This window comes from Electrophorus electricus, chromosome 11 (genome assembly GCF_041902795.1).
Source record: "Electrophorus electricus isolate QZ-2024a chromosome 11, ASM4190279v1, whole genome shotgun sequence".
NCBI lineage: Eukaryota > Metazoa > Chordata > Actinopteri > Gymnotiformes > Gymnotidae > Electrophorus > Electrophorus electricus.
The window spans coordinates 1,062,303-1,088,541 of record NC_137507.1 but is presented as its reverse complement, the minus strand read 5'-3'; the positions used below and the strand labels follow the sequence as shown (position 1 = coordinate 1,088,541).

The following is a 26,239-nucleotide window of genomic DNA, read 5'->3' as shown; positions in this document are numbered from 1 at the left end:
AGAACACAGACACAAACGGAATACATTATCTAAAGTAAAGTTATAAGCATTCTATGTTATTTGTAGAGACAGATTCTGAATTGACTAAAATCATTTTTGAAGTATGGATAAATGCTAGAATTGTGTCGATAAAAGCCAGATTATTTTAACAATCAGTATTGTAGCCCTTCCAGTTGTGCTTAATATACGTTGTAGGAATGTGATCCTTATTTAAATCGTACTTCAGTTTTAAACCTCAAAAACATTTTTATTCATCATGTAACAAAGTTTTAAATGGCTTTGGGATTTGTAATGGCCAAATAATTTACTTTGGAGCTATTGACATGGCCAAAATCGTACCTCCTAAAGACTTCCAAAGGGTATCATTTCAGACCATTCTTTTATTGTCACTAATTCCAAAACCATAAAATATGTTTGACACCGGAGCATTTTCTTTCCTACTTTTTAGCATCCATCTGAAAGGTTTGACACTGTAGAGTGACAATCATGTGACATAGGGGAACTTGCTAAACACAACCTTGCTCCTTGGTTACCCAATAACAGCTTTGTGTTGCCTAGTTACCATCATTCCCCAACCTCACACGTAGTTCATCAACGCATAGCTGCTTTGGGTGCTTGTGTACCTGGGAGAATGGTTGCTCCTCTCGGGTGGGCAGGTGGTGCAGAGGACAGCACCGCCCACAAACAGGAAGCCTGCCGTCACCCAGCCCACATAGATGGCAGCTCCCATCTCCCTCTTCAGTGCCTCATGAACGACAGGGTTGTGGAAGTCCCTGATGATGGAGTCGGCTGTCCAGGACACTGGCGCAGCGGCGCTGAGGCCCGCGAGCATGAACGTGATGCCAGAGGCGACCACGATCCGGGCCTTGGCCCGTGGGTCACTCAGGCAGTTGGTGCAGTCGGCCCCGAGCAGGAAGATGAGGAACGCCAGGCAGGCGAGCGCCATGGTGGCCACCACCAGGCCGCGGGACGCTTGCAGTGCTGGCTCCAGGTCCAGCAGCGCGTCGTACAACTTGCACTGCATCTGGCCTGTGCGCTCATACACGCACGTCATCCACAGGCCCTCCCAGAAGACCTGTGCCACCACAATGTTGGTGCCGATGAAGGCGGTGACCTTCCACATGGGCAGCGCGCAGATGATGATGGTGCCGGCCAGGCCAATCATGGCCAGTGTGATGCCCAGGACCTGCCGAGCCATGGGTGGGCCTGGAGAGGAGGGCGTTCAGAGATTAGCATGGCCATGATGGGCCAACTTTGGCTTTTTAAGTTGAAAGTTATAACCAAGCATCTCAGCTCTCTTGCTTTGCAGCTCAGAGTTAAGAAGGTTCCATCACTAGATGGCAGTACTGCACAAAGCAGGATATCTCAAACACTCTGGGCGTTGCATTAATTTCTTGTTGTACATCAGCGCAGGTTCTATACATTTAAGACAACCTGTCCCAGCTCAGTGTAAAAAAAAACTGTGTTGGACACATTAAAGTTTGCTGAGCCATTATTTAAGTAGAACACTCACGTAAAGAAACTGATTCTGAATAAAAGTGAGAATTTTTAACAGATAAAAAATTACCACAACATTCTCCTCTCTGTTCTCTCCAGGCTTGGTGTGACTGGCTCTGCATGGAAATGGTTTCAGTGTAATGGCATAAAGACCAATAAAAAATTACCATATTTCTATTATGCTTTTGTGACCATTTAACTTGATGGTCCAGATTTTCAAAGTTGAAACGTTCATATGCATAACAATACACCATTCTGAATCCTGGAACCAATCTGCGGTCTTTGAAAACAATGCCTAAATTATAGTGTAATTGTATTAAATTCTGTTTTGAAAGAGAAAAGTGAGACTCCTAGTTAGATAAAGAGAAGAAGACACCTCAGAATATGAGTGTTTTAGTGTGGGAACCTTTCGATTTGATCTGAGCCTTGTAAACGAGGAGACGAGTACAGAAGAATCTTCAAATAGGCCAAAATTTTAAAAATTCAGGAAAATTCTGGTTTCTGTTCTTGTTTTTGTTTGTTTTGGTTCAAACCAGCCCCCTCCCCCATCATTCAGGTCCAGTGGTATGTGGGAGGTGTGGGTGTTCTAGCTGCGAGGCCTCAGAGGTTCCTTGGCAAACTGGTTTTTTGTTGTGTCTTGACCTTATGGGAGGAAACCAGCATCCCAGGAATGACAAGGTCGTGAAACAAAGACTCAGATTTTATTGTCATACTGGAAGTTAATGGACAAATATAAGACAGCTCTTGGCTATTCACAGTGAGCATTTATTAAAGTTATTGTACACACATATTCTTATTACAGTCAATGAAAGTCTTACGAACACAGATATATAATAGGGGACAGTGTTTGAAAAAACACAAAAAAGCTTCAACCCAAGAAGTTGCGCATAAGTAATCTTCACTGCATATCTCAGTACATCAGAATGTGTTTTCATTAGCAAACACACCCACAAGAGAATGTCTTTCACATGTTTTTAGATGTAAGTCTTGGATGTAGGTGTGCCAGACCTCAGAGGTGGTGCTGTATGGCTTAATATAGAACTGGGCTTCTTCACCGGTTGGTACTTGAGAGACGATCCTTGGTTGTCGCTTGGGTGGCAGGAGCTACAGAGAAGAGCCCCTCCCAGTATCATCAGAAGCCCCGCCCCCCAGCCGATGTAGAGCGAAGCCCCCAGCTCCCGTCTCTGTGCGTCAACCATCACGGGGTTGTAGAAATCTCGAATGACCGTGCTGGCGGACCATGAGACAGGGATGAGGCACAGGATGCCGGAGATGACCAGCAGCACGCCTGCCCCCAGCATCGTCCTGTTCTTGCTGTTCTCCACCGTGATGAAGTTGGTGCACTTCCCAGCAACGAAAGTGATACAGAGCCCAATAAGACCAACCAACAGGGACACGACCACCAGGGCCCGTGCGGCCTGCAGGTCTGTGCTGAGCGCCAGCATGGAGTCGTAGACCTTACACTGCATCTGCCCCGTGCTCTGCACCACACAGCTCATCCAGATGCCCTCCCAGATGATCTGCGCCGTCACGATGTTGGAGCCGATGAAGGCCGTCACCCTCCACATGGGCAAGGCGCAGACGATGATCACGCCGACCCAGCCAATCAGGGCCAGGATGCAGCCCAACAACTGGATACTCATGGAAGCCATTCCTGCATCAGTTGCGGTCAACGCTCAAAATCGAGCTGCTCCCTTCCTCAAGTGCAAAATGGAAAATAGAGGCAGCTGAACTGTTTTTAACGTGTGTAAGAAGGAGGTGTGTACTGTTGTGCAGGAAGGTTTTGGCCAGCCAATGAATACCTGCCTTTCAGGATTCTTTGTACCTGGGACAGCAAAGGTGGGGCTGCATTTCCCCTCCGTTCCGTGCTCTGTTTTACAGTGCTGTGATTGAAAGCTGTAACCAATCTGAAATCACATCTGCTGGAAGCAAAATGCCTTGCATTCAGCATTGCTTTTGCATGGGATCACAATCCATGTGCCATCCACCACAGCTGGGATCGCAGCCCGGGGCCGTTTTACCTCTTTGGTGTTCTCTTTCTGGTAAAACAAGAACAGCAGGTGCAAAAGCTATTTCTCATATTTAAAAAGGTGGCCAGCGATGTTTCTCTGACAGCTGACCTCAGAGCTCTACGCATCAATAGCCAACTGGTTTGGGAACATGCACAAAAACATGTGTATCACACAAACAAATCCAGTCAAAATATGTAAACTATCAACAGTTATGTGTTAATCTCCATAGTAACTGTTCTATACTCTCTCAGGCATACGATTGACAGGAATGTTATCCCTGAATATATTCCAAAGGATGGACTAATATAAATTACTCAGATACAGGAGCAGGGATAAATACACCAGTATTTATTACTCAACCCAGTGGTTATTAAAAAAAAGACAATTAAAAAAATTATTATTACATGTATAAAACTCTGACTAGGCTTTATGCAGTAGCCACACAGAAGCAATAAATGCTTTTTCCAGTTGATAAACTGGTTCACATTTTCCAGGATTTTTGAGTCCTTAAACCTGCCACTTAAAGTAAAAAAATAAGCCAATGAATATCTCTGTATTCATCACTGTATCTGAGTAATAATCATCAAGTGGAGTATTAAATACCAGTGTATTTATCACTGCCCCAGTATCTGAGTAATAACCACTGGGTTCACTGTATTTATCACTGCCCCAGTATCTGAGTAATAACCACTGGGTTCACTGTATTTATCACTGCACCAGTATCTGAGTAATAACCACTGGGTTACCTTCCACATGGGAAGACCACAAGTCACGGTAGTTCCCAGGAAGCCAACATTGGCTAGGGTAAACCCCAGCATCTGCCGACACATGGACACCATTGTGTTTCTTCTGAGTGCTTGCTGGCAAGGAAGCTGCCACTCGCTTTAGTTCTGCTGTACAGGTAAAGTGATGAAGGTCCTTCACTCCAGGTCCAGCAGCACGTCGTACCACTTGCACTGCATCTGGCCTGTGCGCTCATACATGTACATCATCCACAGGCCCTCCCAGAAGACCTGTGCCACCACAATGTTGGTGCCGATGAAGCCGGTGACCTTCCACATGGGCAGCGCGCAGATGATGATGGTGCCGGCCAGGCCAATCACATGGCCAGTGTGATGCCCAGGACCTGCCGAGCCATGGGTGGGCCTGGAGAGGAGGGCGTTCAGAGATTAGCATGGCCATGATGGGCCAACTTTGGCTTTTTAAGTTGAAAGTTATAACCAAGCATCTCAGCTCTCTTGCTTTGCAGCTCAGAGTTAAGAAGGTTCCATCACTAGATGGCAGTACTGCACAAAGCAGGATATCTCAAACACTCTGGGCGTTGCATTAATTTCTTGTTGTACATCAGCGCAGGTTCTATACATTTAAGACAACCTGTCCCAGCTCAGTGTAAAAAAAAACTGTGTTGGACACATTAAAGTTTGCTGAGCCATTATTTAAGTAGAACACTCACGTAAAGAAACTGATTCTGAATAAAAGTGAGAATTTTTAACAACAGATAAAAAATTACCACAACATTCTCCTCTTTGTTCTTTCCAGGCTTGGTGTGACTGGCTCTGCATGGAAATGGTTTCAGTCCTATCTGGATGGACGGTCCTATCAGGTGACATGGAGAGGATCCACATCCAAACCGTGTAGACTCTCCACTGGTGTTCCACAGGGCTCAGTATTGGGCCCCCTTCTCGTTTCTTTGTATACTCGTTCTCTTGGTGATTTAATATCTTCTCATGGTTTCTCCTACCAATGCTATGCCGATGACACTCAATTAGTTCTTTCTTTTCCACCCTCAGACACACAGGTCTCCAGATGTATCTCAGCATGCTTGACTGACATCGCGTCATGGATGACAGCCCACCACTTGAAGCTCAACCCCAGTAAAACCGATCTTCTGTTGATCCCAGGTGCTCCCAACCCTTACCATGACCTCACAGTTTCCTTCAAGAACTCCCTGGTATCACCATCTGAAGCTGCCCGTAGCCTGGGCAGAACTTTGGACAACCAGTTATTGTTCTCAACTCATGTCTCTAATCTAACCCAGTCTTGCATATTCCTCCTTTGTAACATACGAAGGATTTGGCCCTTTCTCTAGCAGGAAGTTACCCAGGTGCTTGTGCAGTCTCTTATGACCTCAAAGCTATACTACTGCAACTCGCTACTTGCTGGTCTTCCTCTAAGAGCCATCAGACCTCTACAACTTGTCCAGAATGCAGCAGCACAATTGGTCTTCAATCTTCTGAAGTTCACACGTTACTCCACTGCTGCGCTCCATTCATTGGCTTCCAGTAGCTGCACGCATCAGATTTAAAACCTTGATGCTTGCCTACAAAGCCAAAAATGGACCAGCCTCTTCATACATGAGGTCAATGGTCAAAGCCCGATCCGTACCTCGAGTACTTAGAACCTCATGTACGGCTAGGCTTGAAATACCATGCTTCAAGTCTCACTGAAGACAAGCATCGAGACTATTTTCTGTCCTGGCTCCCAGATGGTGGAATGAACTCCCGCTTGCTGTCTGGACAGCAGAGTCCCTTGCAGTCCTCAAACACAGACTGAAGACCCATCTATTCGTGGAATATTTATATGACCACTGACCCTGCTCCTATACTGACTAAAAAAAACTAATACTTATTGTATGGTATTGTTTATTACACTGATGTTGTGTAACAAACTCTATTATTTATTGTTTATTACACTTATCATTGTTTGAGAGACCTCATGTATTTTGTACTTCTAGTCATCAGCAGTGATCCCTGTATTCTACAGTATTCTAGATCGTTGGTATATTGGACTCTAACCTACTGTACTGTACTAGGATGGATTCTATGAGTAAATGACAAAGCAATTTTGTAAGTCTCTCTGGATAAGAGCATCTGCTAAATGCAAATGTAGATGTTTCTATCATACTTTTGTGACCATTTAACTTGATGGTCCAGATTTTCAAAGTTGAAAAATTCATATGCATTACAATACACCATTTTGAATCCTGGAACCAATCTGCGGTCTTTGAAAACAATGCCTAAATTATAGTGTAATTGTATTAAATTCTGTTTTGAAAGAGAAAAGTGAGACTCCTAGTTAGATAAAGAGAAGAAGACACCTCAGAATATGAGTGTTTTAGTGTGGGAACCTTTCGATTTGATCTGAGCCTTGTAAACAAGGAGACGAGTACAGAAGAATCTTCAAATAGGCCAAAATTTTAAAAATTCAGGAAAATTCTGGTTTCTGTTCTTGTTTTTATTTGTTTTGGCTCAAACCAGCAGGTCCCGTGGTATGTGGGAGGTGTGGTTGTTCTAGCTGCGAGGCCTCAGAGGTTCCTTGGCAAACTGTTTTTTTGTTGTGTCTTGACCTTATGGGAGGAAACCAGCATCCCAGGAATGACAAGGTCGTGAAACAATGACTCAGATTTTATTGTCATACTGGAAGTTAATGGACAAATATAAAACAGCTCCTGGCTATTCACAGTGAACATTTACAGTTGCATATATATTAAAGTTATTGTACACACATATTCTTAATACAGTAAATGAAGGTCTTACAAACACAGATATATAATAGGGGACAGTGTTTCAAAAAACACAAAAAAGCTTCAAGCCAAGAAGTTGCGCATAAGTAATCTTCACTGCATATCTCAGTGCATCAGAATGTGTTTTCATTAGCAAACACACCCACAGGAGAATGTCTTTCACATGTTTTTAGATGTAAGTCTTGGATGTAGCTGTGTCAGACCTCAGAGGTGGTGCTGTATAATATAAAACTGGGCTTCTTCAGCGGTTGGTACTTAAGAAACGGTCCTTGGTCGTCCCTTGGGGGGCAGGAGGTGCAGAGAAGAGCCCCTCCCAGTATCATCAGAAGCCCCGCCCCCCAGCCGATGTAGAGCGAAGCCCCCAGCTCCCGTCTCTGTGCGTCAACCATCACAGGGTTGTAGAAATCTTGAATGACCGTGCTCGCGGACCATGAGACAGGGATGAGGCACAGAATGCCGGAGATGACCAGCAGCACGCCTGCCCCCAGCATCATCCTGCACTTGCTGCTCTCCACCGTGATGAAGTTGGTGCACTTCCCGGCAATGAAAGTGATACAGAGTCCAATAAGACCAACCAACAGGGACACGACCACCAGGGCCTGTGCGGCCTGCAGGTCTGTGCTGAGCGCCAGCTTGGAGTCGTAGACCTTACACTGCATCTGCCCTGTGTGCTTCAGCCCCATGCAGCTCATCCACAACCCTTCCCACATAAAATGCACCACCCCGGTGTTGTAGCTGATGAAAACTGTCACCTTCCACATAGGCAGGGTGCAGACGATGATCATGCCAACCCAGCCAATTAGGGCCAGGATGCAGCCCAACAACCAGATTCTTATTGACACCATTCCTGCATCAGCTATGGCTAACGCTCAAAATCGAGCTGCTCTCTTCCTCAAGTACAAAAGAGAAAATACAGGCAGTGGAGCTGTTTTAGACGTGCATAAGAAGTAGGTGTGTTCTGTGTGGGGCTGAGGGTAGGGGTTGCGTTTCCCCTTAAACGAAGGTGGGGCTATGTTTTCCCTCGGTATATTTTACAGTGCTGTCATTGAAACCTGATATCCCAACTATTGGAAACAAAGGCATTCTTATGTGTTCTGTTTCTGGTAAAACAAGAACAGCAGGTGCAAAAGCTATTTCCTGCTTTTAAAAGGTGGCCATCGATAGTATTCTGACAGCTGACCTCGGAGCTCTACGCATCAATAGCCAACTGGTTTGGGAACATGCACAAAAACATGTATCACACAAACAAATCCAGTCAAAACATGTAAACCATCAACAATTATGTGTTAATCTCCATAGTAACTGTTCTAAACTCTATACCTCCATGGCTTTCTCTAGCACTTAAGGTTGGCACCTGTGTCTTGTTTAGTGTTCACTAGATTCAGGATTTAAACCCTGTGTTTGCCATGTTTCAGGGCTGTTCATTGTAAGTCTAGTCGCTGTTTTGTGAATAAACTGACCCTGGACTGTGACTACGCTTCTAACTCTGCATTCTCTTCTCCACATGTGCATCCACCTCCTAACCACTCACCGGTTACAATTAAAAGTTTAAAAGTTTAAAAACCCTGACTAATATACAGTAGCCACACAGAAACAATGACAATTTTTTTCCATGTGATAAACTGTTTCAAGTTTTCCAGGATTTGAGTCCTTAAATCTGCTGCTTAAAGTAAAACATATCTCTGAATTTATCACTGTATCTGAGTAATAACCATCGAGTTTTGTATTAAATACCAGTGTATTTATCACTTTTAATTTGTGAGTGCACTAAGTAGATATTTGTTGTGAGTCACCCTAAATAGGCTCATGACCCACCTAGTCCAATAATAATCTATCATGTCAAGTGTGTCTTTTCATACAGTATTTAATCATGAAAAAAAATCACAAGATTCAAGTTTGTAGCAATACCTTTTTTTCCTCACGTATATTTGCAAACCAAAACTACCATTGTTGTCATACCAACCTGACAACAAACCTCCCAAACCTGTTGGTGTGCATACAGCAACTCTGTGACTTCAGTCCCCAGAGAGTCTGAGTCACATTTGCTTGAATCTTTGCCCTAATTGATGGCTAATTGTCTTTGCCCATGAGTTTCCATGGTCTTCCGTTCATTCAGGAATCACATGTCAAACTGGTGCTTTTCTTGCATTTTTATGAATTTGATGGGTAATTGCACTCAGAAAAGAAGCTTTAGAAAATCCTCCCATGGTGACACATTTTAAAGCCTTAACACATATCGTAACTACTGCCCCTAGATATCTTCTGAGTTATCTTTCAGCGAGGATACTAAACATTTTATTGTTCTTTTTACTACAGAAATCAAAAGCCTTTTTCATTACAGTAAGCCTACTGCAACAATGGTCTTTGACAGGACACATTCAGACTTATTTAGCACAAATCAAACTGAAACCATGATTTCTGTTAACATTAATCTGACACTTTTGTTCAAGGCACCTTACAATTATGGCTGAACACAACTTGAGAGTTTAGAGCTTTACTCAGGGGCCCAACAGTAGCAACTTGACAGTGGTGGGGCTTGAACAGGCAACCTTTCAATTACTAGTACCTTAACCACTGAGCTAACACTCCCTGACTGAAGAACACCACCAGTTGCGTTGGCCAGGGTCACTCGCATTGCAGGCAAGAATTCTACCACTGAGCAACCAATGCTTAAGAAACTTTATTTTAAATTACATCAAAGATAGTTCAGTTAGACAATATTTTTTTTAACTTTTACTATAACTATAAATAACAAAAGGAAAAAAGCACATCTATTTTACAAGTTGTGTAAACCAGTTATTAATATATTAAAGTACTGTTTATACTTAATCACACGGTGCAATCATTTCACATTCTTACATTCGTTTGTGTACATTTCCTTAAGACAATTTATGTAAGACAAAACTGTCCTTATAATCATTGCAAATATGCAGCTCTCGTCCATGCGCAGAGCTTTCACTCCACTCGCCTTCGCGCATCTCAGAAGGTCTTGTCTTCACAGCACTACTGCCGCCCCTTTCCTACTTCTTAGAAGAACCAGTGGAACAGGAAGAAAGATTTCAAAGTAGAACGTTTTAATAAACTAGTCCCCAGTCTTTGCTCTGTGGCTGTCCTTTCAGACGTAGGCTCGGCTGGTGGCGGTGGAGCGCGGCTGCGAGTACTTGTAGACGGGCATCTTCTCGTCTTGAGGAGGGCAGGAGCTGCAGAGCAGAGCTCCACCCAGGATCAACAGCACCGCGGCACCCCAGCCGATGTAGAGCGAGGCACCCAACTCCCTCTTCTGTGCACTGGTCAGCAGCGGGTTGTAGAAGTCCATGATGATGGTCTGGGCCGACCAGCACACAGGGATAAGACACAAGACCCCAGCCACGATGAAGATGGCACCGCTGGCAATGGCTACCTTGATCTTGGTGCTCTCAGTCTCCACGAAGTTGGTGCACTTTCCCCCACCGATTCCAAGGATGATCCCTAACAAAGCCACCACAATGGAGATGATGATCAGTGCTCGGGCCGCCTGCAGGTCCCGGGGGAGTGCCAGCATGGAGTCGTAGATCTTACACTGCATCTGGCCCGTGCTCTGCATAACACAGGTCATCCACAGGCCCTCCCAGATGATCTGTGCTGTGACGATGTTAGCCCCAATGAATGCTGTTACCTTCCACATGGGAAGACCACAAGTCACGGTAGTTCCCAGGAAGCCAACAATGGCTAGGGTGAACCCCAGCATCTGCCGACACATGGACACCATTGTGTTTCTTCTGAGTGCTTGCTGGCAGGGAAGCTGCCACTTGCTTTAGTTCTGCTGTACAGGTAAAGTGATGAAGGTCCTTCACTGTCCAAGTTATAAGACTCTTTTAGATGGGTGGAGTCAACACTCCCCATATGTCTCTACTGAAACCAGTGCACAGGGTTGGTTTCAGGACTAGCTAGATTCCTCAGCAGCATTGATAGACAAAGAGTTTCGATGAGATGCACATCATTTGAAAGCAAGCAAAAGTTGTTGAGAACCAAAAGAACCAATGACCAATCAGGAAAGTCCCTCTAAGCATATGTTTGACTAGCACTTTCATCTAGCTTCATGATTTTAAACTTCTAACCTGGTTTTTTTATTTGCTGTTTCAATAAAACCTGTTTTTTTTTGTAAGTAAATGTTCTTCATAGAGAATAAGTTGCTGTTTGAGTGAACAACAGACAAGACTCAATTAACTCAACCTTGTAAAGGAAATTGATATTTGTAAAGAATAATATTCACTTGATTTATTTAGGCCATTTATTGAACATATTTAGGATATCAGTAGTGATAAAATGAAGGAAAATTAGGTGCCCGCAATATTAGTGTAAGGGTTTCAGATTATTAGTATAAAAGGAGATTATGACTGAAAGGTGACAGGAATTCTGAAATAAAAATTCACTATCACTCATATATGCAGTTCTGCTTATGGCACTGCTACAGTCCAAAAACAGAAGATCAAAATAACCCAACTTAAGTTCTGGCTTTTGTTAATTTTAAACTTCAGCACTTTACTGAGCACCAGAGACTGTGACAACATGAAACTTTCAACCTGATGGTTGAACAGGTGTGGCTGAACTGTCATGTGACAGAAAGTAAAATACACATGTGTTGTTGTGATATAAAAATATCTTTATTGACAATCAATTCCTCTGGCTTGGGAAAGTTAATAACTTCCCCCATTACAACACATTTTCCATTTATCAACAATGAGAAGCAGTCCAGTACGGTAACTGGAGAGCATTGATTAAGCAAAATGTACAAACCAACTGTTTCGCCTACTGACAGTACTTAAGTATACTGAAAATAAAGTAATAAAATCTACTAAACAGGTTTTAAGATCAGCAATGTACACAACACCACAGCAAAACATCTTTGTGCAACCTGAATGCTGACTACTTTACAGATATAATCAAGTTCAAATTTGCAGCTGATGACAGATATATCATTCAAAACAAGGCAAGGAACATCATTGCAAAGAAACAGGAGTCCAGTTGTTAAGTTTTTTTGCCTATAAATATTGTCTCGGCACTGCAGAGTAAGTGGCTGCATGAGGTTTGTTTTGTATATAGTTTCCTGTGTAGGCAACACTGGGTGAGTATGTCCTGACAGGCACATACGGGCCTGCTGGTCTCATCATGGGGCTCTGGTAGGGATACATGCCTGTGTTTTTCGGGTACGCATCCTCTTGTGGTGGACACGATGAACAGAGCAGGATGCCTCCAATGATAAGAATGGCGGCGGTTCCCCATCCGATGTAGATGCAGCCACCGAGCTCTCTCTTGTCAGAGTTGGGTATGAGGACGTTAAAGTAATCAGAGATGGTGTAGGCTGCAGACCAGGAGACTGGAATTATACAGATTATGGCGGCCACGAGACACAGCACCCCACCCAGGATGACCAGTTTGGCCATGGTAGACTCATCCTTCAGACAGCTGCTGCAGCGCCCGCCGATGAAGGTCATGAGAACGCCGACGAAGGCGACGATGATGGCGATGACGATGAGGGCCTGGGCTGCCTGCAGGTCCTGCGTCAGGGACATGATGGAAGAATTGATTTTGCATTGCATCTGACCAGTGCTCTGCATGACGCATTTCATCCACAGGCCATCCCACACGATCTGGCCCGTAACGATGTTGGCACCGATGTAGTAGGTTGTTCGCCACATGGGGAGACCACAACAGAGACACAGACCAACTAGGCCAATGAAGCACAAGGTCTGGCCTGACACCTCCTTGGCTATCCGCCCCATCGCGAAGCCTTTGAACCAAAATCCAACGGCAATGCAGCGACGCAGTTCCTCACAAAGTAACGTGGACAGGTATGAGAGACAGGCAGGAAATGACAGCCTGTTTGCTAAGGAGTCTCGCAGGCAGGAGTCATGTGACAAGAAGTATCTGGCTCTTCCAGAAAAGCGAGATTCTACAAATTCTCAGTACTCTCAGTGGACTGTAGTACTTTTTAATACACATCAGAGGAGAAACAGGTTTGCTTACTTATAGCCTGAAACAGTGAAACAGTGCAGACAAACAGAGGTTTGGTGCCATTGCCCTTGGGTTAGCATTAAAATATAATCAGGTATGCAACTGATATAGATAGATAGATAGATAGATAGATAGATAGATAGATAGATAGATAGATAGATAGATAGATAGATAGATAGATAGATAGATAGATAGATAGATAGATAGATAGATAGATAGTAGTGAAGTAGTGAAGTACACAATGTTTCCATAGAAACAGGATGTTTTGGACAGAGGTACCTCATAACCTAAGCAAAGGAATTTGCTGGGGGAGGAACTAGATTATATTTGAAAAAGTAGATGATTAAATCATAACATTCATGCCAAGGAGGCTTCAAAAATTCCAAGAGTGTAGATCAGTTCTTTTTCTTTGAGGTTCTTAATTTCATTGTTGCCATAGCAACAACTGGCAACTACAATTTTTAATCTCTCTCTCTCTCTCTCTCTCTCTCTCTCTCTCTCTCTCTCTCTATATATATATATATATATATATATATATATATATATATATATATATATATATATATAAAATACATAAAATCAAATGTGCTTTATTGGCATAACAGGTTAAATGACCTGTTACCCACCTCCACCAGGTTGCCACTGTTGGGACCCTGAGCAAGACCATCAACCCTCAATTGCAGAAGATGTATTCAGTCATAATTGTAAGTTGCTTTGGACAAACGCATCAGCTAAATGATGGAAATGTGAGGGAGAAATGTTTTCAAAGCAATACAGTATATGTAATTGCATTATTAATATACAAATGAATAAGAGTTTTATAGAGAATAGAAAATAAATAAATAAAACAGAATTAAAAAGATACAAAATAACAACACTCATACCCCCCCACCCCACACGCACGCACGCACGCACGCACAGATGCACGCACCCACGCAAGCACAGCTTGAACCAAAATGGAATATTATGAAGTAAACACCTGAAAGTGACCCTTATGGTGTAATCACCTTTATCTTTTGAGAGACCAGAGATGCAAAAAGAAATTAGTTAGTTGAAATTAGTTAAATTATTAGTTGAAATGTTTTGGTCTATGTTAATAAACATATTTCTGTCTGTCATCTCTTGAAAACATTTAATATTTATTTTTACAAAATAGATTTTTACAAACATTAATTTTTACATTTACATTTACATTTACATTACAGCTTTGGTGTTTATTTTTACAAAAGCATATTTAGAATGATCTTAGATATAGCCAATGGCACAAAAATCATTGCCTTTGGCTAAACAACTGTTGCTCTTGCAAACAGTTCCTGGGTTTAGGAACTGGTTTGGACAGTTTGGTTCCAAGCACTGACTCCCTGATCAGAGTTTACAGTTGTAACAAACAGAAAACAGGTTTAGAAACTCAAGCCAATGAAAGCTGTGTTTTCTCCAATGGTCTACTGTCTTTGGTACAGCAGTTACTTGCAGAGACGTCTTTAAATGAATACTCTAAAAGATTTCCCTCAGAACTTTCTAAACAAATTAATAAACTGAAAAAAGTGAAAAAGAAAGTTTATAGACAATCTTTCTTTTAGAAAGATTATTTTGAATAGACTACTTGGAATACAAATAGATAGCACAGCATAGCATAAATTGTCTTTACATAAAAAGGCACTAATTCTTAAAAATGTTTTTGAAAGTGCAATTACTGCGCTTTTATGGGATAATTGTGTTTTTTTCTTCTGCAGCCAAGCCCAGTATACCCAGCCTTGTCGCACTATATGATAGATCATCTGATCTAAGACGGGGAGGTCACTTATACAGTCCCTTCAGAACATGTAAAATATGCAACCAAATATTTCTGAACTAATGACCAAACAGTTCCAAAACACTCGAGCCACACCACTGTGCAGACACAACTGAGTCTGTCAGAGTCAGTCAGAGCTCTCAAGACAATAATACCTTTGTTTTTTTACATTTCCTCCCATGCAGTCATCTTTGTGAAGAACCCTTGGCTAAAGAGTGGCAGGGTTCATGTCTGCATTCTTAAACATGTGCAGTGGGGGAAAGGCACATGAAATCAATGTTTGAAACAACACATAAGGCTGAAGGATGCAATTCATTTGGAAAACTCACTGGTCCAACGAAACACCCACTTCAGTGTTTTAACCAAAATCAAAGCAAATAAACCTAAACAACACAAACCATGCATGTATAGCAATTCAGACTTTTCCTCCTAATATGTCAGTTGAAAGTCAGTGGTGTAAGGATATTCCCCTCTCTCTCTCTCTCTCTCTCTCTCTCTCTCTCTCTCTCTGTCTCTCTCTCTCTCTCTCTCTCTCTCTCAGACATATTCCCTGGATGAGATGGTGGATCTCACAGGAGAGAACTTAGGGTTGTAGATGCGCTGCTCTTTGGGAGGGCAGTTCCAACAGAGAAGACCCCCACCAAGCAGCAGCATGACCGCCGCACCCCAGCCAATGTAAAGAGATGCCCCCAGCTCCCGCCGCTGCGACTCCGACAGCATGGGGTTGTAGAAGTCTGAGATGATAGAATGGGCTGTCCACGACACGGGGATCAGACACAACACACCGGCGATGATGAAGAGCACTCCGGCTGTGATGCTTGCCTTGGCCTTGGTGCGTGTATCCTCGATGCAGTCCGTGCACTTCCCACCAGCAACAGACACCACCACCCCGAAGACCCCAAACAAAATGGATATGATGACCAGGGCCCGGGCGGCCTGCAGGTCAGAGCTCAGCGCCAGCACGGTATCGTAGATCTTGCACTGCATCTGCCCCGTGCTCTGCACCACACAGCTCATCCAGATGCCCTCCCAGATGATCTGTGCTGTCACAATGTTGGCGCCGATGAAGGCCGTCACCCTCCACATGGGCAGGCCACACGCTACCATCACACCCAGACAGCCCATCAGTGATATAAAGATGCCCAGAATCTGAACTCCTTGAGATGCCATTCTTTGACATTCAACCGCACAAAACAATTGCATAGAGAACGTTCTTCTGAGAGGTGGTGGTATTTATAGGCTGAAGGCTCTTCTTGTAGGAACGGTATATCTCTGAATGTTCCCAGACAAGATGGTGCTATTTGATCCTGACACCCTCATACTCCTGGAGGACTTTGTGTACATCACAAACAAAGCTTGAATGACCTAAGCTTGAAACCAAACACATGCAGGGTGCCGATCTTACAAACAGAAACCAAACACCTCAAGGTTGCCGATCTTACAAACTAATTTTTATAAAGAGAACTTTTGGCTCATTGCAGAAGGGCCTTATAATTCACACCATAAAAAGGCTCATTTTCCCCCATAGCAAGAAAATATTCTATTACTAATACATACTTACCATTAAAATGACTGAGAACAATCAGTTTAATTCAGTCCAGTTTTGTACAGTGCTGTTAACAACACGATATTGCCACAAAGCAGCTTTACAGAATCAATTATATAATATGTAGATGTGAATGTTAATCCATATCTTTTCACAGTATTAGAGCTTCCTTAAAAGAAACTATGGTGGTCTCTATGATGGTCTCAACTGTGATCTCTATGGTGGTCTCTATGGTGTTCTGTATGGTGGTCTCTATGGTCACCATTTTTTTATTGTGGTCTAATTAAACAGTGAACTGATAATAATGAAATGATTTGGAGTGCCTGAATGAGAGTATCTTTTTTGATAGATTATTGCCAGGTGTGACAGATCATTGGTACTGTAACATCCAGGCAACATTTTCTGTAACAATATCTCTGTAACGGTGGCCCGAGTGCCTCGATTTGGTGAAATATTTAATGACATAAAACACAGATGACAGTGGTGGCACACGCATAACGTGAACGTGAATACAATTAACGCTAACAACGATGACTAGAACATTTAACAGAGACTATACACACAATAACCCTAGCACTAACGATATACGGACGTTCTACACAAACACTGATGGTGACAATAGCAATGACCAACGATGAGGGGGTTTAAATAGACAAACACTTAACATCAAAAACCTTGTGCAGGTGTGTGTTCTCACGGAGGGTGTGGCTACAAACAAATGTGAACCCCCCTGCACGCGGCAGGCCATACCATGTGACTCGTAGGGGGGAAGTGTTCTGTAACAATCCCAGTTTATAGACTCTGAATAGTTAATTACTTACTAATTAGTTAATTACTAAACTCAGAGTTTGTATCAGCAGTAGTGGCATAATTCCTAATTGGGATGTTCATTTAAAACTTTATCAAAATATTCTGTATTAAAATGGTGACTTCCCATAATTAATGTTTTTTTTGTGCAAAGCACAACCTCACTACTTAAATATAGAGAGACTTACTGTCTCACCAAATGTAAACACATTCCAGATAAATCATCTTTCCCAAAACGAAACTCTCACAGCATAGTCACTGCATGTTTTATGGTTATTTACAACATGTTTGGATTATTCTGTTTGATATTTAGAACTACCGACAATTTCCTCAGGATTGTTTTTCAATCATTTTGCACACAAATAAACTCGATGAATCATGGTTTGTGTTTTTTGTTGTAGAATATTTAAAGGCCCTTGACTATGCTGTAACTATTCCTGCCTTTGACTAGAATTGTTTACAGTTTGTCCTGTCAGAATGTTTAATCCACTGAAGAGGAGAACAGAGGAGATGCTTAGCAATACAGGCAATCAGCAAGTTGGGGCTAACTCATTTTCAAAAATAGCAAACCTCTTCTTTACAAGTCCAAAGGTCAGAGTTTGGCTTGAACATAGTGGGGGTTTGGCTTGAACAGCAGAGGGCAATAGTGATTATCTGATCTGGGAGTTCACTAGGAAGTGAGTTCACTAGAAGGAACACTGGGTATCAGTCTACTGTCTCTAGAAGTGAATCAGTTCTTATATAACAGATCACCAAGCTCAGAGACAACACCTCAGGAAGGGTTTTGATATGTCCAAAAATGTATGAACTGTTAATGTATTTAGTGCAAATTATATTTTGTGTTTGCTGCTGCCATTTAGATTTATTCCCAGTGTAGTTTATATTTTAATTTATGTATTATAATTATGTATATTTTATAATAAACATTATTATATACAATATGATGTATATTATAATACCTAATGTACATTATGTATTATAATTATGTAGACTGTCAGCTGTTCTTATTAATGTGATGCTCCGTGTTGAACGTTACTTGTGAATGAAGTGATTTTGATTCTTTTTTCATCCATTTATTCCTTTGATGATGTATACACAGAACACAATAATACATGAGACATTACACAATACACACCTGAAATCATTATTGACTGAAGGAGCACAACTCAGGGATTTTCCTCATGACTAGTCAACAGCACTTTAATACATTACTACAAAAGTATTAGCTTTGAACAAACTGTCTACATTGTCAGATCCACCGTAATAGGTGAGGAATTGCATTTCTATATATGTGTGTACACTAAAAACCCTGTTGTATTTTACTGTAAAAATATTCATTATTTACAACTAAAATATCTTGTGTAAAACCATAAAATTTCAAAATGATAAATTGTAGACATGAATTATATATACTGAATACAAAACAGAAATATTGAAATTAAGTGTTGATATATAATACACAACTCAACATTACACAGCTGAAATAACATTTAAAATGAAATGAAAAAATTAAGTTTGAATGCACCGTTATATCGTTTGGTTACACTGAAGAGTCATACCAATGTTCTGTTGTTCGATCATTATGTCTTTGCCTTTGTTTGACATCTTGTGACACAACGCAGCAAAAATATGGGCCACACACACAATATAATGAAGTCCAAGCCTCCCTCTGGGCTGTTCTCACACGTAGCCTTTGGGTGCTGAGGAGTTGGCTGCAGAATACTTGGTGCTGTAGTGGTCTTGGGGCGGGCAGTGAGCACACAACAGTCCTCCCCCAATGATCAGCAGTCCTGCAGCTGCCCAGCCCATATACAGAGAGGCCCCCAACTCCATCTTCTGGGAGCTTATCACTGTGGGGTTGTAGAAGTCACTGATAATGGAGTGGGCAGTCCAGCAGACAGGAACCAGACACAGCAATCCACAAAGGATGAAGACCACACCTGCCGTGATTCCAACCTTTGCCTTGCTGCTCTCGTCCTCGATGCAGTTGGTGCACTTGCCGCCGGCGACAGCCAGGAATATGCCAACTAAGCCCAGCAAGATGGAGATCACGCAGAGGGCCCGGGCAGCCTGCAGGTCAGAGCTGAGCGCCAGCAAGGAGTCGTAGACCTTACACTGCATCTGCCCCGTGCTCTGCACCACACAGCTCATCCAGATGCCCTCCCATGTGGTCTGCGCCGTCACGATGTTCTGGCCAATAAAGGCTGTGACCCTCCACATGGGCAGGGCACAGATCACAATGACCATGATCCAGCCAATTATGGCCAGGGCTGTGCCCAGCATCTGTAAGCCAGCGGACGTCATTCCCGTCTGGTAGCTCCCGTATTAATCCACACAGAACGAACCCTAAAAGCGTTTCTAGCCTGGTTTGAGTTTAAAATGACAAACTGGTGAAAGCGGGTCCCTTTTTATATGCTTTAATTAAGGAGGGGCACACACACACACACACACACACACACACACACACACATACATACGCAAATGAGTCATGACTAGTTCCCTTGCCTTCATCTCCTCCAAAATCTCCTTGCTTTTCAGGTTTTGAGTTAACTGCCAGAAGTGTCCTGGTATGAGTCATAATTTCCATATAGAGACAGTACAAATGCAGATTCTACAAGACAAGTTAAGGAAAAGTCTCGTACATCCTAGAGCTACTGTGTGGAGTGGTTCACTTTTTAGAGATATTATAGTCTTTTAAGAAATCTTGGGCAGTGTATTATAATTAAATGCTTTTCAAAATATAGAATCTTTATAGAGCATCAAACACAACACAAATAGGCTATGGATTAAATGTTTTCCTCAATGAATATTAAACTGCAGGAGAATGCAAATTATACTGTGAGCACAAAATGCTAAAAATATGGAAATCTTTTCCATAAAGTCAATCTCCAACAACTATTAAATGTTGAAAGGTCACAAGGTCACCATGGCAAAGTAAATACCAGTGAATAGGTGTGTGTATGGTCTTAAAAAAACAGAAATCACCAGAATGTTTAATGCAACTGAAAACTCTCAAGCTTGTGTAGTTCCTCCTTGGATGCACCTTGATAAAGCCAAATATATATTCTCAATGTTTAGCTCCGTTTCGCAAATTACACACCTTGAAACGGATCACTTGCACCAATAACAGGCACGACGAAAGAGTTTGGCTTCATGACATGGATACTGAGTGTGTATGGTATGATGTCATTCAGCAAAGGCCATCTCAGATAATCACATGTATAAATTTATTTTAATCATTGTAAATCAAATGAATCTAGTAAACCAACAGGTCTCAGTCTACGTTTACGAGTACGCTGTTGTAGTTCAATGAACTATTTACCACAGCACAAACTGTTCGCTCACAATCACTGACTTATGTTTTTACCCCAGAGCAAAAGAAAACCAATTAGATAAATAAAATATTCACATCTGTAGTCAATGAAAAGATTGCTTTCTCCAATCGTTGCTGTATTTTAGACTGTAACATTGGTAAAGAATTAAAAAAAAAATTACATTGATTTAAAAAAAGAATATATAAAATGTCTGACCTTTACTGGTTGTCTTCAAGGAGTGTACAGCCTTCCTAGAAGACTCTGGAGCTGTCCTATAAGCTCTTAAAGGTTTGCGATCTGGGCGTGCGAGGAAGGACCCAGCAATAATGGCGTGGTGAAGGAGGCAGTAGACTCTAGGGCCTGGGACAGGTGTAGCTCCTACTGGACACAGCGAAGCAGAGTAAAAGCCATGGATTGTTGCAATAAAGAAAGGGAGCACTGTTCGGAAGCCAAACCTGCCATTAGGACAATGAAGCCTCTTTTTTTGGAGGCTGCTCATTAAAATATCCTTTGGCTTGGGGTCAGTGGATAGAGTTCCATGCTGCGTGCACACAGTTAAGGAATTTCCACAATTAAGGAGCTGAGGAAAGATGGCTTGCAGAATATCATCGTCTTGTGGAGACTATTCTGAGATTATCGGGGACTATTTTGAGATTATCTGAGACCATGCAGAATGTGGAGTAACTGTGGTGCACATTTGCAGACTTATCCATAAGTGTCCCTGTTTCAACATTATAAACATTCTTTACAAAAGACATATTTGAAGCTGTAATCAATTCTCATGTTCTTTCTTCATTGTATTTAGAGTGGTTGTCATGGGAACTTTACAGATCTGAATAAAGAACAGCAACAGAATGACACATTGCAACGTTGTGAGTCGACAGTACACAAACAACTGGTAGGAGTGATCATGCGACCCAGTGAGAAGCACCTTTCTGTACTTTGCACTTTCTTGGAAGTATATGCTCTTAAAATATTCTTTCTTTAACTTGGGTTCAAAGTTAAAAATAAAGTGTAAAGGTCGTTAGTACAGTTTGAAAGTATTGAAAGTATTGAAAGTATTGTGAGTATATGTGTGAGGAGCATAAGTGAGGAGTTGATTAACAGGGCATATTTGCATTTCAAAACAATATATAGTTTTTAGGTTTTGAAGTAAAATTGGTGTATTTGCTAATCTGTATAATGCCAACACCTGTGTGATGTTTGTAATATGATAAACATTTACCTACATTTACATTTTATGTAAAATTGCTTTTCAAGTCTACAGTTTTTGAGTTCAAAGGATCTTTATGTAATGATAATACAGTGAGTGTATTGTCGTTATTAGGTATGTTAAATGTTCCACTTTCCACAGACGCTGTAATGGCTGATCTCTATGATCTCTGAATCAAATGTCAGAACTGGATGGGTTTGTTTTGCATTACTTACACAAATGACTATGGGAAAAACTCAGTGACAGAAAACAGGCAGGGACATGTCGTGATGACAGACCTTGCCAAAACAAACTGTCAAAACCTTCACAAAAGCAAGCATACCATATTGTATGTTTATTTGATGACAAAAGTAAAAAAAAACAGATAAAATTATCAATAATAACAGATCAATTAGTAACTAATCACAAGGAAAATAGGAATAAGTGAGACAATAGTTAATAATAACAGGTAAAATGCTTATTAATCACAGGTAAAGCAGTCACTACTAATAAGGGATATAGTTATGTAAAATAATGTAAAATAGGTATCAGTAACATGCAAATAGTTACTAGCAAGAGGTAAAATCATTACTAATAAAAAATAGTTACTAGTAACAGAAAATTGTTACTAAAACAGGAATATCTAACTAAAAACAGGGAAAGTAGTTACTAATAATGAAAAATTACTAAAAACAAGGAAAATAGTTAATAAGTTATTAAGGACACTAGCAACAGGGATAATAGTTACGAATAACAGGGATTGTTACACACATTACTTTCTGTGATTCAGCACAGCACTTTGTCATTTTTAATGAAACTGTGACAAGTTTCTACCTCAGAAAGTGGGCAGGGTTTCAGTGTGTGAAGTCGGTGTGTCATGGCATCGTTCTTTTCTACTTTGATTACTCAACCTGTCCTAACCACAAACAGCAATAAAGCATAGAGTGATAACTACTCAAAAACAGACCCCATGGACAACTCTGACCAAAGCACACATGTTTGAGCTGAGATATTATTGTAGCCATCACGTATCACTGTGTTTCTAAAAAAGAGCTACAATAGAAGATAAAGGACAGACTGTTTCAGCACATCATGAGAGCATCCTCAATTGCCCATATACAGACTTCCTGTAAAGTCCTTGTGATGTCATGAATATTTCCTGTCACATGAGTATTTACTGTTATCTCTGGGCTTTTCTTTTTGTTCAGAACAAATTTAAAACCAAAATTCCTTCTAGGATTTGCTAGTAATGTTACTATATCACCATTACAAAAACAACGGCAGGGTTTTAAATGTCACTGACATGTGAAATGAGAAGTCTTCATTTAATTAGCCAAACGAACTCTGCCTGAGGGATAACCATTCGAACAAAAGTACCATTATAGACCTTCTCACGTTGCAAGCTTAGATTTATAGTGACAATTTGCATTTCAGGAAATCATTTTAATAAAAGCACTACAACCAATAATTATATTAATAGTATGATGAACAGTGTTCATTATACAAATAATACTCATAAAAGGTGTATTGTAAATATATATAACTTGTCAAAGTATATAGTTTACGCTGTTCATATAAAAACTAAGATAATAACTAAACTAATATAAAACTAATATACTAAACTAATAATATTGAAATACATTCAAATATATGCAACTTAATATTAAATATATAAAGTGATTGTGCATAGCTCAATATGACAAAGTCCACATACATGACGCATAGGTTAAATATAGAATTTATAATGTTGTATATTTGATGTATTTCTATAAAGTATTTTCAAAGTGTAACTGTTTACTATCTATTTCTTTCTTATCAATTTATTTCATTTTTATACATATGAGTTATCAGAATTAGGCACTGGAATTCTAAGGGCATTGGAACTGCAGGGCAACACCTCAACAATGACCAGGACAGTCCCTGCTGTGTGCCCACACAAAGTGCAGCAGAAAAGCTCATCAGGGCCACATGGCTCCCTGCATTCTGAACACCTGCTCTGTCTCCGTGTCTCCCCAGCTAACGCTCAGTAAGGAGACAGGCTCTGGCCAGATACTCATTAATGAACTGCCGCCCGTGCCCTGAGAAGACAGGTCCTGCAAGTTCCTGCTCCCACGCTGAAGAAAACCACCCACATAGGTTTCCACAAGCCTGTGCATGATAGCTGTTTAGCGAGCCCAGTACACCTGTACACCCAGTACACATGCTGCAGATCCAGATGGCAGAGGTGTTATGCACCTCACCACCCCAGTAAGGATGGATTTCCTTTGTCAGTCTATAAATCCTCTGTGAAAAGCGTGTTCCTGAAAACACCCCTGGTGTCTAACCTAGACACCTGTGTAACCTGCGTGAAACGTAGCTTCGATAGCTAGAAGGTTTTCGGCTTAGGTTAGAACTGTTTTGGCCTGGATTTGAATGGCGTTGGCCTGGGTTAGAAAGATTTTGGCTTGTACTCAGTTTATCAGAGTAATATAAGTATTTGATAACATTTGACTTTATTTTCTTTAGTCACTTCAAAAGGTGACCCAATCTCAATGATTCTTTCAAATATTTGTTCTACCCACAGAGTCAGTGTTTGTTAGAGATTTACCCAGAATTCACAAAGAAAAAATGTGACTTTTCTGTGACCAATAAATTTATCTTATCTTTTCCAAACAAAACCTCTGGCCTTAACCTCAAATATTCTAAATATTCATTAATTTCTTGACTGACTAACTAACTCCTAACTTTTTTTTTTTTTTTTTTTTTTTTTTTTTTTTTTTTTACACATTTTTGTCATAAATTGTAATCATAATGTGTTTGGCAGTTACTGATATTATGGACAAAGATCAGCTTTCCTTTACTGATATATAAAAAAAGCCAGACTGTGTGAGAAGGGGCAATTCCAGTGTGTGTGAAGAGGCGGTTCCAATGTGTGTGTGAAGGGGCGGTTATATTGTGTGTGAAGGGGCGGTTATATTGTGTGTGAAGGGGCGGTTCCTGTGACTTTACCTTGTACTTTCCATATTCTACCTCTTGGTGTTACTTCCCAAGTGCAGAGCTCTTCAACCAATCAGCACAGCTGTTGTGATTTAAAATTTATTCTGCACCAGCTAAACATAGACAGAAAAAATATAATGACAATATAATATACAAATTAATTTTTTTAAACTCATAATAGCATATTTTGCTGAGGCCAGACATAAGCACAAAACGCACGTGACAAGATGTATCTATCACTGAATGAGATTGTTTCTGACATTTTTAGGTCTCAGTTACTTTGCTTGGGCCCAGAGGAATTTAATACCCTATTTTAAAACAGCCATGCAATAAACATAAGTCATTTGTTTAAATAACCAACATTACATGTTCAGATTACATGTTCAGTTATGTGATTTTGGTGAGTGAATGTGAAACTGTAATTGGAGGAAAAGAACTCTGAGAAGAAGTGATGAAGTTGAGGGTGACAGAGATCCCAGACAAGGCCTCCTTCACAGACTCCACAAGCAAACCAGGACAGCACACAACTGTATGATTATGGAATGTGTCAGAAATAATTATTTCATATTAAGATGCAATTGAAAAAGCTGTGACTTTATTATTATTATTTGCATTTATATAGCACCTTTCTCAAACTCAAGGTTGCTTTTTACAAATATCGTTTAACCTAAACCCTAAACTTAAACTCTTTTTAAAAAATCACAACCACACAGTTTCACCATCCTCTTATGATAGGGACCTACTATATGGAAAAGGGTTTAAGTTACCCTCATAAATGAATCAAAGTTTTAAGTGTCATCTTAGTCAGTCCATCAAATGCGAAAGAATTAAGAACTGAATGACAGCCACAATAAAACCCTCAGCTTATGAGTCTGGCTAGTTGAGGCTAAACCGTTACAGAGGGGGGGGTGAGCTGAGATCAGGTGACACATCTTGCTCCTTCCTTAGACAAAGACTGGAACTGTCCTGTGTGTCTTACTGAGAAGGGGACTGAGCAGGCTGTTCTCAAGGTTAAGGGGAAAATTGAACACATAAAAGAGCAATGGGGTCTCATTTCAACATGAAAACCCTCCGTGTCTCTTGTTAATGACAGGGTAGATATCAAACAGCAGAAAAATGCACAGGTGTCCTGATATTCAACCTTTACCATTTCTGCATTGACTGTGGAAGAAAAGGTGATTTAGTGTCATTTCAGTTGCTGGAGACTTTAACCAAAATCTTAGCCTTGCTGTTAGCCTCTTATTGTTAGCTTCACCAGAAAGAATGATAAAAACACACAACCTGTCCATCCAGGTCTGCTTATCTATGGAACACATACAAGTATTAACAATACCCAGCAAGATAGCTTATCTCACGTTCTTTCATTCTGTTTCATTCAGAAAGACAGAGTGCATCAACAGACTGATTCAGTACTAGCCAGGAGGTGCTAGACATGGCATAATGCTATTAATTTAATTCTATTAGTACCACACTATGGCAAAAAGGGAACACAAAAACTCTCTTTGCTCTTATACCAGAGAAAAGATGATGCCATCATGGTCTGACTCCACCTTCAAACTTCTAAGCAGTATAAAGAACGCAGAATC

General features: G+C 41.1%; 6 protein-coding genes across 6 annotated transcripts; all 6 read right to left on the bottom strand.

The window, feature by feature from the left end:
• Positions 1-577: 577 nt before the first annotated feature.
• cldnj (claudin j) lies at positions 578-23,695 on the bottom strand. The gene is made up of 2 exons (XM_027030327.3): positions 20,702-23,695; positions 578-1,206 (listed from the first exon to the last, which is right to left on the bottom strand). Exons 1-2 carry the CDS (start codon positions 20,982-20,984, stop codon positions 578-580), a joined length of 912 nt encoding a protein of 303 aa, XP_026886128.2. The 5' UTR covers positions 20,985-23,695.
• LOC113590269 (claudin-like protein ZF-A89) lies at positions 2,242-7,917 on the bottom strand. The gene is made up of 2 exons (XM_081722888.1): positions 7,368-7,917; positions 2,242-3,128 (listed from the first exon to the last, which is right to left on the bottom strand). The coding sequence occupies exons 1-2, from the start codon at positions 7,875-7,877 to the stop codon at positions 2,472-2,474; spliced, it is 1,167 nt and encodes a 388-aa protein (XP_081579014.1). The 5' UTR covers positions 7,878-7,917; the 3' UTR covers positions 2,242-2,471.
• LOC113590273 (claudin-like protein ZF-A89) lies at positions 9,698-10,849 on the bottom strand. Its single transcript, XM_027030325.3, has one exon. It carries the CDS (start codon positions 10,778-10,780, stop codon positions 10,148-10,150), a length of 633 nt encoding a protein of 210 aa, XP_026886126.2. The 5' UTR covers positions 10,781-10,849; the 3' UTR covers positions 9,698-10,147.
• On the bottom strand, positions 11,671-12,855 carry cldnf (claudin f). Its single transcript, XM_027030318.3, has one exon. It carries the CDS (start codon positions 12,792-12,794, stop codon positions 12,054-12,056), a length of 741 nt encoding a protein of 246 aa, XP_026886119.3. The 5' UTR covers positions 12,795-12,855; the 3' UTR covers positions 11,671-12,053.
• LOC113590270 (claudin-4-like) lies at positions 15,289-16,372 on the bottom strand. Its single transcript, XM_027030322.3, has one exon. The coding sequence runs from the start codon at positions 16,019-16,021 to the stop codon at positions 15,356-15,358; it is 666 nt and encodes a 221-aa protein (XP_026886123.1). The 5' UTR covers positions 16,022-16,372; the 3' UTR covers positions 15,289-15,355.
• LOC113590274 (claudin-4) lies at positions 18,223-20,818 on the bottom strand. Its single transcript, XM_027030326.3, has 2 exons — positions 20,702-20,818; positions 18,223-19,586 (listed from the first exon to the last, which is right to left on the bottom strand). Exon 2 carries the CDS (start codon positions 19,473-19,475, stop codon positions 18,852-18,854), a length of 624 nt encoding a protein of 207 aa, XP_026886127.2. The 5' UTR covers positions 19,476-19,586; positions 20,702-20,818; the 3' UTR covers positions 18,223-18,851.
• Positions 23,696-26,239: the final 2,544 nt, after the last annotated feature.